At 38.0% G+C, this 15,067-nt stretch overlaps 1 protein-coding gene across 1 annotated transcript in view; it reads right to left on the bottom strand.

Moving 5' to 3' along the window:
- ADGB (androglobin) overlaps nucleotides 1-15,067 on the bottom strand; it is a 422,664-nt gene that overhangs the window by 114,776 nt on the left and 292,821 nt on the right. The window contains exons 22-25 of the mRNA XM_040350874.1: nucleotides 14,265-14,396; nucleotides 7,119-7,212; nucleotides 5,554-5,685; nucleotides 5,314-5,467 (exon numbers count right to left, since the gene is read on the bottom strand). Coding sequence (XP_040206808.1) covers nucleotides 5,314-5,467; nucleotides 5,554-5,685; nucleotides 7,119-7,212; nucleotides 14,265-14,396 — 512 coding nt within the window. The remainder of the gene's footprint in view (nucleotides 1-5,313; nucleotides 5,468-5,553; nucleotides 5,686-7,118; nucleotides 7,213-14,264; nucleotides 14,397-15,067) is intronic.

Below are 15,067 nucleotides of genomic sequence, written 5' to 3'. Positions count from 1 at the left end.
TCATCCAGAGTGATCATGGGCCTCTTGGCTGCATCTCTGATCAGTCTTCTCCTTGTATGAGCTGAAAGTTTAGAGGGACAGCCAAGTCTTCGTAGATTTGCAGTGGTCTGATACTCCTTCCATTTCAATATTATCGCTTGCACAGTGCTCCTTGGGATGTTTAAAGCTTGGGAAATCTTTTTGTATCCAAATCCGGCTTTAAATTTCTCCACAACAGTATCTCGGACCTGCCTGGTGTGTTCCTTGTTCTTCATGATGCTCTCTGCGCTTTAAACGGAAATCTGAGACTATCACAGTGCAGGTGCATTTATACGGAGACTTGATTACACACAGGTGGATTCTATTTATCATCATTAGTCATTTAGGTCAACATTGGATCATTCAGAGATCCTCACTGAACTTCTGGAGAGAGTTTGCTGCATTGAAAGTAAAGGGACTGAATAATTTTGCACGCCCAATTTTTCAGTTTTTTATTTGTTAAAAAAGTTTGAAATATCCAATAAATTTCGTTCCACTTCATGATTGTGTCCCACTTGTTGTTGATTCTTCCAAACAAAATAACAGTTTTATATCGTTATGTTAGAAGCCTGAAATGTGGCAAAAGGTCGCAGAGCTCAAGGGGGCCGAATACTTTCGCAAGGCACTGTATATGAACTTTACAGAACAAATTATGGTTTATTTTACCTTATTTAAAAAAAGATATACCAGTAAATGTATTACAATAATATTTCTAATATAAGAACAGATATGAAGCTGAGGCATTACATCTGAAGGTAAATTCCCCACATCTACAGAATAGAAATGTGTTCTTTCAGCAGGATAGAAGCTTTAGGGTGCCTTGTTTCTTTTGCTAAAAACTATAGATGAATAAATGTAATGTATTCACAACAGGGAATTCTTAGATATGCCTTTACTCAGTGCCCCCAGAGAGTGACAGCTTTTGAAAGTACATACATGTACTATTCTATGATTTTAAATAAAATAACGCTGATGTTTATCCAACACTTTTAAATAAAAGCCCAGCACCAGCTACAGTAAAACATAGAGCCACTTTCAGGATATTATCCATGTCTCTCCCTATTGAGTAGATTTCTTGTCAGGATATAGCAAGTAACAGAGAAATTCTCCAGCATGGGCATAAACAAAGGCAAAACATTTTATTGCTGCCTGTGTCTTCTTGTTCGGGCGAGAACTGCACACTCACCCACATATATATGTACACATATATACACATACAAACATACATGGCTGTTGAAGCACCTGTCACTGTATGTTGCAAATTAATTATATATGGACATCTTATATTGTTAAACCTTGGATATATACAGTGCCTTGAAAAGGTATTCATATCCCTTAAAATTTTCCAAATTGTGTCATGTTACAACCAAAAACATATAGCCAGATTCATAGAGAGTTACGCCGGCGTATAAGTAGATACGCCGACGTAACTCGGAATCTGCTCCGTCGTAAGTTTAAGTGTATGCTCAAACTGAGATACACTTAAACCTATCTAAGATACGATGGCCTGCGCCGTCGTATCTTAGGGTGCAATATTTACGCTGGCCGCTAGGTGGCGCTTCCGTTGAGTTCGGCATAGAATATGTAAATGACTCGATACGCCGATTCATGAACGTACATGCGCCCAGCGCAGTAAAGATACGCCGTTTCCGTAAGAGTTACGCCGCGTAAAGATAAAGCTGCCCCCTAGCTGGCCTAGTCAATGTTAAGTATGGCCGTCGTTCCCGCGTCGAAATTTGAAAAATTTACGTTGTTTACGTAAGTCGTCCGTGAATGGGGCTGGAATTCATTTACGTTCACATCGAAACCAATACGTCCTTGCGGTGTACTTTGGAGCAATGCACACTGGGATATGTACACGGACGGCGCATGCGCCGTTTGTAAAAAATGTCAATCACGCCGGGTCACCAATCATTTCCATAAAACACGCCCCCCCCATCCTCATTTGAATTAGGCGCGCTTATGCCGGCCACATTTACGCTACACCGCCGTAAGTTAGGAGGCAAGTGCTTTGTGAATACAGTACTTGCCTCTCTGACTTAAGGCGGCGTAGCGTAAATACGATATGCTACGCCGCCTTAAAGATGCGGCGTCCTACCTGAATATGGCTAATAATGTATTGTAAAGGGATTTTATCGACCAACACAAAGTGGCACATAATTGTAAAGTGAAAGTAAAATGATAAATGGTTTTCCATTTTTTTTTACAAATAAATATCTGAAAAGTGTGGCGTGCATTTGTATTCAGCACCCTTTACTCTGATTTTCACTTACATTTTGTCTAGTAATACGGTTGTCAGCAGGACAAGTCAGGATAAATCTCCCTAATGAGCCCCCAATAACAGTAACAACCAACATGAGTTCTTATCCTTCCCCTCCCTATCCAAAAAAAAAAAAATTGGGCTGGACATACTTTAAGTGAGCCTTAATGCATTGCATTCTAAAAGGTCACCTGTACTTTTGCACAGAAGCAGGATAGACAAGGTAGAAGTTACCCTTTATTTATTTGATTCTTGTGTATTATTTTAGAAAAGTATTTTTAAACTGGAACCATTATTAAAATTCACACTTCTTACAGTTCAGTTTTACACATAATCACCCAAGCACATAAAATATTTTGAACATGGCTCTTAAGTTACCTCATTTGACCTAAACCTTTGGTAAACATTACTTGCACTATGTCTATCATATCTTTGTGGATGTTTCACATCATTAGAATGTACAGAGAGAAAACATAGAAACTGCTTTAGGGCCCTTTCAGACGTGCGGACGAAAAAGGGACATACATTGGTCCCTATGTGATTGCGGGTGTCAGCGGATGAACATTGATGGTCAGTCGTGCCTACACACCATTGGTTAAAAAAACGATCGTGTCAGAACGTGGTGACGTAAAACACAACGGCGTGCTGATAAAAACGAAGTTCAATGCTTCCAAGCATGCGTCGACTTGATTCTGAGCATGCCTGGATTTTTAACCGATGGACGTGCCTACAAACGATCGGTTTTGTTCTATCGGTTAGGTATCCATCGGTTAAATTTAAAACAAGATTGCTTTTTTTTAACCTATGGATAAATAACCGATGGGGCCCACACACGGTCGTTTTGGTCCGATAAAAACGGTCCATCAGACCGTTCTCATCAGTTTGATGTGTACGCGGCATTAGAGTCAGTTCACACATAGGTGGCACGACTTCGGGGGCGACTCTGCAAGTCGTCCTGAGGACGACTTCAGAGGCGATTCGCAAAACGACTTCTGTATAGAAGTAAATGCAGATTGCCCCGAGCCGCCCCCGAAATACTACAGGAACCTTTTTCTAAGTCGGAGCGACTTGCGTCGCTCCTATTAGAACGGTTCCATTGCATTGAATGGGACGCGACACGTCAGGCGGCTGAGCCGCCTGTCGTGTCGCCCCAGTGTGAACCGGGTCTTACTGTTAGAGAGTTCTTCTCACTTGTCTTGAAAAATGTTAGCACAGCAGGTTGTAAGAGTAAATCTATCTAATGGTTGCTTCACGCTCTTCGATTTTATTATCCGATGAATGTGCAATTTGATTAAAATGATCACATCCACAAACAACTGAACAGTCATAACTTCCCTTCGATTTTGACTCTCTTTAGAATAGATTCAATCAGTCAGTTGACTAGGGTGGAAAATTTCAATTGTTTTTTATCTGTCAGCAGCCCTGAGATATTAATACAATTGTATTTCAAGCGATCAGAATATGAGAATAATAATAAAGTCAGCATTATTAAAATAAAATAAAATAAGAATAAGAAAAAGCCACATGCAATAGGTCAGTGTTTCTCAACCCCAGTCCTCAAGGCGCCCCAACAGGTCAAGTTTTCAGGATTTCCCTCAGATGAAATGGCTGTGGTAATTACTAAGGCAGTGCAACTGATCAAATCACCTGTGCAAAATAATGGAAATCCTAAAAACCTGACCTGTTGGGGCGCCTTGAGGACTGGAGTTGAGAAACACTGCAATAGGTAAACACACCAATAAAAAAATGATTGCACTGCTCAATACCTACAAATTATGAAATATACCGGTAATTAATGTCCCTAAATGTTTAAATAGTAAAGTCACTCTTTCTACCAAAGTGTCATATCATAATATGTGAACATCACTCCTCAGTTTCCAGTGATACAATATAAGATCAAGGTGTCCTGCTTGAACATTCACCATAACAATTCATAACACTCGCAGTGATAGTCCTTCACAGTACAGTAAAAATGCGCACTCGCCAGAAGGATATGCTGTCAAGATATAGCAATAAAAACACTTGTTACATGTATCCATCAAGGTCTTGCCCTCACAGATGGTATGGTACAACCAGTCTCCTTCACTTTCACCAGGGGTCAGTAAGTGTATTCACATCCACAAAGAATCACCAACCATTAAAAGAAAACTCTCATAGTGCAGTCATTTAATGGTGATTTGAAATGTAAATACAGTGTAAAAACATCCAGGGTTACGTTACAGATGCCGCTTCTAACAGTTACATCAGGGGCCACCAATTCTGCAGAGGATAGTGGCATGACCTTTGGCATTATACAACTAAGTTCAACGCCATTTTGCGCTATCACACGTCTTCAGGAGCTTCCGTTTACGGTTACAAGCAACCATGATTATGTAGCCTGTTCACAGAGCTCTCCAGCATATCCTTGTGGTGAGTATGCATTGTTCCGATATGGTGAAGGACTACCACGGCAGAGGTTATTCATTTTAATGGTGAAAGTTCAAGCAGGACACCTGAATCTTATATTGCTCCACTGGAAACTGAGGAGAATTTGAGATTACATAGTGGAAACAGAGATGCAATCGTATCCTAACTATTAATCGAAATCCACTTTCCTGTGTGGAAAGGGTTGTTGACTCTAGATCGCTCTATGAGAAGCGTTTGATTGGAATAAAAAAGGTGTGTATGGCCACAATAAAGGAGCCCTAGATAGCAGTATAATCTTTCCCCACTATTCAAAACAAGAAAACATTTTCGATTGACATACACTTTAATGACAAAAATGAGTACACATTTGAATTGGTTGCATTTTCAATAATCTCCCTTCTGCATGCTGCTGGTGTGTTTCTACTGTCTAAGCACTGTTTGTACCATATTACTGAACAAACACATTAACCTTATAATCAGAAGATTTCTAATTGGTTTCAGTGTAAACTGTTCCACTGAGGCAGCAACAAAGTAAATAATTTAGTGCATTCTAACAAAAGAGCTGTTCTCCTGTGGCACAAAAGTTAACAATAATAATAATGTCATATGAATTTCTGCTGATCACTCACCTTGTTTTTGGTATAATGGTGAGGTACTACTTTGTTAAACAGCCAGGGGATTTCCTCCAGTGTATCATTGTTTACAACATGGAGTGCACAGACCGGGATGCTAGTATACATCTTGGGAACAACAAGCATATCTTCTGAGACATGAAATACTTCCCTAGAAAAAAAAGAAAAGTTCCTTCTTAAAAACAAAATATTGTATTACCAGCTAAATGAATGTGAAGTCATAGTGCTCTATTTTACCTGAACACCACAAACCATGAGTTTGCGGGCTGATCTGTGTAGGTAGCTGAATAATCAGTGAACGTTATCCTGTATTGCTCATCTTCATAGCAGGGATAATCATGTGAAACAGGGCTGTGTCTGAGCAAGTACCTATAAAATAATATTTGCTATAATTAGATACGGAATACATCCTGATTGGGTTTTCTATTATTCTGCCACTGAAGGGGGGAGGGAGGTAACTGTTGAAAGTATGTGCCGGTAACTTTAACTGTCCACATTTCATACCCACATCAGCCTCTGCAACCTTCCTCTTAAACGTGAATCTTTAATATTTTTGATAGTCAAATCTTTGGCTCTCATTCAGGAAGCTTGCCTATCTGCGCCTACCTGCACATTCCTGTTGACCAATAAGGATGTTCATCATAGTAATAGGTCAATGGGGATGTGTGAAGGAAGGCATTGCTGAAAGCTCTGACACTAGTGTTGAAGAACGCCATGAAATTCAGCCAAGACAGGAAGATTTGGGGACCTGCTGCAGGCACCTCTAGGTGCTTGTTCCTCATATCCTTCCCTCCAGAAAACAATGCCACAGCTTTTTAGCTTTTTTGGGCAGTCCACAAACCTTGAGCAGTTAAACCAAAGGAGAACAGAGCTTCTCAAACAGAGGGTACAGAACCTGGCCTCCTCAACACTTTGCACATTGATTATTGATAAACCTTCATTACTACTAGTTTGGAGGTATGAAGCTGCATTACCGAAAAACACTTTGGGTAAACACAATCACGACTGATTGCACACTGCTAATACTAAATGCCTTGTTGGAGGACATATTCAATTTCTTGATAATTATTTGGCTAAATATGGTAGGTACGTTCTGTTCTAACAAGCAGGATTTTTTTATTTTTTTTTATCAATAATCTCTTTTAAGTACTCTTGTAAGCGTTGGTGGTTGCAGGAGCTGAGCCAAGCAAAGAAAGTATCCTTGTTATCTCTGTGTGATAGACTCATTTGAGCCAGTCACTACAATCAGAATTTTGTAAGCTTTGATGTGTGCAGTTGTTGGATTTTTGCACTTATTTCATTAAGAACCCCAATAGGCTCTTTAAAAAAAAAAAAAAAAGAAATGACTGATATTGCAAAAGTTCGCCTCATTCACTAAGCTAAGTGGATTTTGTCTTTGCAGAGTACGTTTTTAATTAGCTTAGTGAATGCAGGAAAGTTGCACTGACTTCTATCAGCAAGTATAAAATCCTGTTGTTTTTTTTTATTATTTATTTACTTGCAACTGTGGGTATTCTTTGCAAAGTAAAATTCTATTTTGTTTCACAAAGGTTCATTCTGAAATTGAACATACTCTACTGGTTTAGTAAATCTGAGTCGCTGTACAAAATTAATATATATGTTTATATGTGCCTGATCTTGAAGTGCTTAGTTTAGACAGTATATAGTATTTGACAAATATTTTGTATTTTTTTTTCTACTCTGCATAGCATTTAACGGTCCTTTGACTGCAAAATCTACAATGCCCATGTTAACAATCACACATATATTACATCCAACAAATCTGTGCAGTTCATACATACCTCAGAAGGCCAATACCATAGTGTTCAGCATTTGATTCAACGGCAATAGAAATTCTGTCCAAGGTTGTCTTAACCATTGTATTTTCTTTGGTTCCTAAATATTGAACAAAAACAGAAATGTTCATTATACCAGTGTACCAAATCGGGTGGTGCTATCAGTTGCATTGCTGTGGTAAATTAATCATACAGATGGATTGTTATTTTTGATGCAGATACTTAACTGACTTGGGTATCATTAGCCATTTTAGAGTGTAATCCTGTATAATTTTATGGTTAGGGTTGTAAAAGGCATAGTCATTTTATGTTTTAAACTCATTAAGGCTTGATTCACACCTATGCATGTTTCTTTTGAGCGTTTTTGCAGTACTTTTTGCGGTGCTTGCTGCGTTTTTCGACACGTGTTTTTACCGCGATTTTGCCGCACAGAGGCACAAAAAAGCATTGATGTGAACATGTTCCATAGGAAACCATGTTAAAAAATGTCCCTGCATTTCTGCAAAATGCATCAAAAAACGCATTAGTGTAAATGGAGCCTTATTGAATTTGTTTATGGAGGGATACCATTTCTCCTCCCTGGTGTATAATTTGTTTGAACAATCCTTGTGGATTCAGTGTTGTTGCAACCATTGCCAACCTTGGTAAGATGTCATTCAACAATCTTTGTCTTTACATTATTGAATGTTGATTTATTGCTGATTTTTATGGATCTTGATATTCCCGTATAATTAAACTTAGTTAAACCTGTCAAACTACCATATGAATACAATTGCTTTCACATATTAACGTGGATACTCAATTTTTGTGTACATATACTTTACCTCTGAATTTGATTAACCTGTCCAGGTATGTTATCATACATCCCCTGAGGAAGCCTATCACATGTTGAAACATGTCAGGATTGCTACACCATGTCAAGCAACTGTAATGAATTTACCTTATGGCTATCAAACATGAATTATTTCCATGTTTTTTTAATGTCTATATTTTTCCTTTATTTTTAACATGAGATATATAAACAAATTGATTGCATTTTATAGTATGACTATGACTCAAGTTATTGGAACCTAAAAAATCACAGCTCTTAAACAAGAGCATTCCCAGTGTCCTGTCGCTTACTGAAAGTTTACAGAGATGACAAACATCAAAGCTCACAGTAAATTATATCATAGAGGACATAGCACAGAAACATGAAACATTTGTCACACAAATTAAACAGAAATAGTGGATTACAATGCCGTCATTAAATCAAGCCTTAATTATTAGCATACAAAACACACTAGTCCTGAGACAGTACCAGTCATAGGTTCATAGAATAGCAAACATAGGGTATTCTGTTGAAACCAAACAATGATAATAGTAGGTAGGTAAAGACAATTATCTTTCAGGCAAGACCAAGATAGCCTGATACCCAACAAGTATTGATAATTAAAGAACAAAATAAAAAAGAAGAAATAAAAGAAATGCCACCAAAAGAAGAGAAAAACACACACACACACACACACACACACACACATGGGGGGGGGGGAGTTGATAAAAAAAGAAACAACAAAACAAGGAAGGACTTTGGAGTTGGCTGTGTCTCACAGTGGTGTAGAGAAAAAATTGTTAAATGTGGAGGAATATCGAAAGTAAGACCATGCTCTCCACGTGTGGTTATACAATGGATTAGTGATTTTATTATAAGCAAACATGGATAAAGCAATCTATACAAATTTAAGTATGCCTTAGTTCTTTTAGCCAGTTTTTGATGTTATGTAGATATTTTTTTTTTAAATGCTATAACATTTTTTTGGACTTCACCACCTTGGTGTGCTAGCCAGGCATTAGAAACAAAAAACATGCAAACAAGGAAACAAGAAAAAGCACAACCCCGATAAAATGGCTGCGCCATACAAATAATATAGAAATATTTAAAAAAATCCTAGATTATATCTGATTGTGTTGCTTGTTCCATGATTATAATGTTGTACTGTAACCTTTCCATGTGCTGATCATATTGATCTACAGTATATTTGTTGCATCATTTAAAAAAAAAAACTTAAATAAAACTTAAATAAAGAATGCAGAAAAATATACAGATTATTGTTGCAAATATAAAACACTATAACCCCCACCAAAAAAATTAAAACATATAAAGTCTATATAATGTGTGTATGGCAGTATCCGCCCTATTAACATGAGTATCCTCAAGGTACCTGAATGTTGAAAACCCCCAAAAGTGAACAATTGTTTATTAGTGTGGAGTAGGCCTTGGTCTGACCAACCAGCTGTCACAAATGTCACGTCTACCCCAACGCAGGTGGTCAAACACTATAGCTAGCTACTATGTGCTCCACCTATAGCAATCCCCTTTCCCTTAAGACAAGCAGGCCTACCGGTACTTGGTTGCCCCCAGGACTTATACACAATGCTATAGTGCCTGGCCACCACGCCAAGGCAGACACGAACTGAGCAAAGCAAACAGATACTTGCCGTTTAGCAGACAGATAGCGTGGTTCTATGACAGTCCAGGTAAAGGGCATTTTGAGTTCAGAGAATAGTCCAATATCTGATCCAATAACAGTCCAGGTAAAAAGGCAGGCAGGGTTCAGGAAACAGTCCAATATCCAATCCAGGTCATACACAGGGAAATCCAGATTAGCAAAGCAGGGCAGACAAATGGGAAGCTTAATCAGGAACAATGCAGGTATACTGTCTCTATCACAAGCGAGGGATAGAGTGTTTGGTTTGCTTATGTTAGGTGACTGACCAGATCAATCACCTTCCAGGTGAACACAGACAGGGGAAATGCAACAGCCGACACCGGAATGCTGGAATGAGTAGCAGGTGCACTAAGTGATCCTGACACCAGCAAATAAACCAAAACCACGTAAAAATGTATATTAAGCACGAGATACTAAAACAAATCATTACAAATAGTAAAATGCAATATATGTTTATTATTTTAAGTGGTCCAGCCATTTTGTGGAAGTTTTGCTTTTTGCCTTGGATTTTTAAAGAGGATTGTATGTTAAGTAACATTTGTTAGCAAAATAAATTTCAAAATCTTAAATAACTCCAATTCACAGACCAAGGGTATATGAGCTTGGATGACAGACAATTAGATGGCGTCCAAGGTGAAAAAGGTACCTTTAGTGCGCCTTACATGCATTTAATTCAGGTTTTCAAACCTGTAAGCAGATTTATTTTTCGCTTAGGGCTGGATATGATTGATTTATGGATACGTTGAATGATTTTGAGTTACAAGACACAATCTGATTTTGATTATTTTGCTCATCTGTGCAAATAAATCTGAATGCTATTTGCTATAGCTGCTGAGTTCAATGAAGTTTTCTGGGAAAAAAATTGTTCTTTTTGCATTTAAACCTTAGTAATGCATTTAAAGTCCTGTTGCTTGGAAACTGAATGTAGTCTACCTGTCTTACGAGTACAGTAAACACCTCTCATGTTTCATCTGTCAATGCTTCCAAGCACTATGAGACTACTTTTCAGATCTTATACTTAATTGCTAGGCTCTTGCTGCTGTGCCACATTATATTAAGAGGAGAACAGATAAATCTGACAATTTATAGAAAGCTGTGTGTGGCAGAGAGATGCCACTTCTGATAAACTGACATGAATAATCCAAGAAAAAAGCAGAATGCAGGATAAAACATTGGGATTTTATAATAAAGTCACACTTTCAAAAAACTTTGATGCATTGTTATGTATCTGTAATCAGTCATCATGTTCTGACAAGCCCAAACTGCTCTAAAAACTTCCAATCATACCCTAAGTGAATGTACAAATTCATGCATGAGGACTCGGTGAAGGTAAAGGTATGTTTAATCTCTCTTCTAAATTCAGCTCTATTGAGGATGATTATAGAATGGGTACTTCTGCATATATATGCTGTTCTTCACTGTCTGTAACACAGATGTCACATAAGGGGTCAAGTTGTAAAGCAGCAATAAGGCTTTATCATGGTCATACAGCTACAAAAAGACTTTGTAATTTCTCACTTTCAAACGTAAACCTTTTTTCAATACTTTTTAAAGTATTTTAAAGACTGTTTACAGAACAGAGCACTATGAGAATTCCCAGGCTCAATTCAGATACAAAAATAAATTACATAGTTGACCTACCTATACTAAGCACTCTAAATTCTAGCTTATTACCTAACCTAGACACAGAAAGTATGCTTGTGCTACCATGCAGGAGTGGTCACAAAGATACACGTCAAAGACCATTGGGTTCATGTTCAATAAAGCACAAAATCAGAAAAGGCACATGTTATGCACCACGAAAAGCACCATTCAGTGTCTTGAAAAAGTATTCATACCCTTTGAAATTTTCCACATTTTGTCATGCTACAGTTGTATGGAAAAGTTTAGGAACCCCCGACAATTTCCAAGATTATCATTTATAAATATTTTGGTGTTTAGATCAGCAATTTCATTTTTATCTCTCAAATAACTGAAGGACACAGTCATATTTCAGTAGTGAAATTAGGTTTATTGGATTAACAGAAAATGCGCAATATGTATCAAAACGAAATTAGACAGGTGCATAAATTTGTGCACCCTTGTCATTTTGTTGATTTGAATACCTGTAACTACTTGTACTGATTAATTGGAACACACAATTTGTTTGGTGAGCTCATTAAGCCTTGAACTTCATAGACCGGTGCATCCAATCATGAGAAAAGGTATTTAAGGTGGCCAATTGCAAGTTGTTGTTCTCTTTCACTCTCCTCTGAAGAGTGGCAACATGGGGGCCTCAAAACAACTCTTTAAATGACCTAAAAACAAAGATTGTTCTACATTATGGTTTAGGGGAAGGCTACAAAAAGTAATCGCAGAGATATAAGGGGTCAGTGTCCACTGTGAGGAACATAGTGAGGAAATGGAAGACCACAGAATGGCAGGCACATAAAATATTGGAGAGGCAAAGGCGAAGGATGCTGAGAACGGTCAAAAACAGCCCACGGACCACCTCCAAAGACCTACAACATCAACTCGCTGCAGATGGTGTCACTGTGCATCCTTTAACAATTCCGCGCACTTTGCACAGGGAGAAGCTGCATGGGAGAGTGATGGGAAAGAAGCCTTTTCTGCACACACGCCACAAACGGAGTCGTTTAAGGTTTCCAAACGCACATTTGGACAAGCCAGCTTAATTTTAGAATAAGGTGCTGTGGACTGATGAAACAAAGATTGAGTTATTTGGTCATAACAATGGGCGTTATGCATGGCGGCAAAAGAACACAGCAGCTTTCTAAGAAAAACATTTACTACCCACAGTAAAATTTGGTGGAGGTTCCATCATGCTGTGGGGCTGTTTGGCCAGTGCCGGTGCTGGGAATTTGGTTAAAGTTGAGGGTCGCATGGATTCCACTCAATATCAGCAGATTCTTGAGAATAATGTTAAGGAATCAGTCACAAAGTTGAAGTTACGCCGGGGCTGGATATTTCAACAAGACAACAACCCAAAACACTGCTTAAAATCTACTCGGGCATTTATGCAGAGGAACAAGTACAATGTTTTGGAATGGCCATCCCAGTCCCCAGACCTGAATATCATTAAACATCTGTGGAGTGATTTGAAGTCTGTCCATGCTCGGGAACTATCAAACCTAACTGAACTGGAGAGGGTTTGTAAGGAGGAATGGTCCAAAATACATTCATCCAGAATCCAGACACTCATTACAGGCTATAGGAAGCAATTAGAGGCTGTTATTTCTGCTCTACTAAATATTGATGTGATTTTTCTGTTGGGGTACCCAAATGAATGCACCCGTCTAATTTTGTTTTGATGCATATTGCACATTTTCTGTTAATCCAATAAACCTCATTTCACTACTGAAATATTACTGTGTCCTTCAGTTATTTGAGTGATCAAAATGAAATTGTTGATCCAAACACCCAAATATTTATAAATGATAATCATGGAAATTGCCAGGGGTTCCTAAACGTTTGCATACGACTGTACAATCAAAAACTTAAATGTATTTTTATTAGGATTTGGATTAGGATAGATATGGACACAGAACCTTCATTAAGCTCCCAGCATTGTGCCAGTTTAGGAGAAAGAAGTTCCCTGACCTTTTGGTCCTGTATCCATTTAGGCACAACCTGCAGAAACTCAGGTGCCTACTACCTCCGAAGTCAATACAGAGCTTAAGGAGGGCATGATCGGAAAGACAAGACAAATAGGATTCCTCCTTCATAGCTGATAAAGCTTGGGTGTTAACAAAGGCCAGGTCTATTCGAGAGCCAGATTTATGAGTGGCAGACACAAATGAGTAAGGTCTGACCAATGGGCATTTCTACTACCATGGTTATGTAAATCCAAAGGCCTGGGCCCAATGTAACAGGTCTGTCAAATAGGCCCTAATAGGGTTGGGGTAATTCAGCTGTGAATCCAGAATGGAGTTAAAAACCCCAGCTATGTACACTCTCAAGAATTGCAAGGGGTTTCATATATAGTATACAGGACCATCAGGTTAAAGGGAGGAAGGACATACACATTGACAAACGCATACACCACCGCTTTCATTTCTAGAATAAGGATATATATATATATATATATATATATATATATATATATATATATATATATATATATATATATATATATATATATATATATATCACCTCTGGGTCAGTAATTAAATGAAGAACCTTATATGCTATTTGTTTAGGGATTTGTTTAAGAGAATGGCTACTCCCTTTTGTGTAACTTGAATATGTGGCATGGAATGATTGCTGTACCCAGGGCCAGCGAAGGACTAGGAATTTATTTCCCATATGGTGTGTTCCCTGTGTGCCCATAAGCACATTGGTCAATAAGAAAAAAATCCCTTTGCTCAAAATACTTCTAATTATCCTCCTTTTTGGAGTCTACATGTAAATTACTATTACTATTGAGAGTAGACAGTACACTTTTCTGGGTGCCTGCTACACATATCATTTACCACTCCCTAAACGTGATTTGCAGATGAGATATCCTGTGATTGAAAACAAAATGAACCTGTTGGTTAATTAATTGGTTATTCTGATTGACAAATTTATATTTTGAAGCACTGAACTGGAAGCTGGTTTGGATCACAGAAGTATTTTCCAAAAAGATTGTAGGCCCTTTTAAAAACGTAATATTTCAACATACCTGATTTTCTGGCATTCCAACACTTCATAACAAACCGTTCTCTCCACCAAGCTTGCAGTTTAATTGCAGTAGTTTCCTCAACAGCTGTAGCTGTTCTATTTTGCCAGGAAGCAGGAATTTCAGATTTTTGATCTAAAACATACAGTACTATTCAAATTAACTTTTTCAAAAAAAAAAATCTGTTTATTATAACAGCATTAAGTAGGAAGGGGATTCCCAGCTTTTGATGAAGTAAATACATACAGTGTGCTGGAAATGTATGTCCATTTTATGAGGAGATTGGGAACACAACGGCTGCAAACTTTACTCCAATAAAAAGCATATTCTGGAGTTAAAGTATAATTGAAGGCAAAAAAAATTGTTTTAGAAAGTGGAGAGGGATTAGAGCACCTGTCAGGCTTTGATTGCTGTCTGTGGGAGGGAGATTCATCTTCTCTATTTGTGCTGGTGATTATCACCGAAATTGAAAGAAAACTCAAATTTTGAGTGACCACCAAAACAGGAATAATGGGTATATTTTCCAATGGAAACACTAGTTCTAGCGCCCCTGGTGAACATTAGGGATTTCCCTCAGTTTGGATGGATTTCCTCTCACTTCTAGCTATGGCTATGGGACATCAAGGAAAACAAAAAAACAACTGACAGGGGATATACCTCCCTTACCCTATACAAAATAAAAAACATCTGCATTAATTTCTAATTTAAGAAGTGAGAGGTGATTCTCTTTTAGGCTAAGCCTACAGTGGCATGTACATATCTGAGATTTCCTTTTCTGGTTGATGTTAAGTTATTGACATCAACAC

This window comes from Rana temporaria, chromosome 4 (genome assembly GCF_905171775.1).
Source record: "Rana temporaria chromosome 4, aRanTem1.1, whole genome shotgun sequence".
In the NCBI taxonomy this organism is placed as follows: Eukaryota; Metazoa; Chordata; class Amphibia; order Anura; family Ranidae; genus Rana; species Rana temporaria.
Note: the sequence above shows the minus strand (reverse complement) of the source record. Positions and strands in the feature narration are given on the sequence as shown.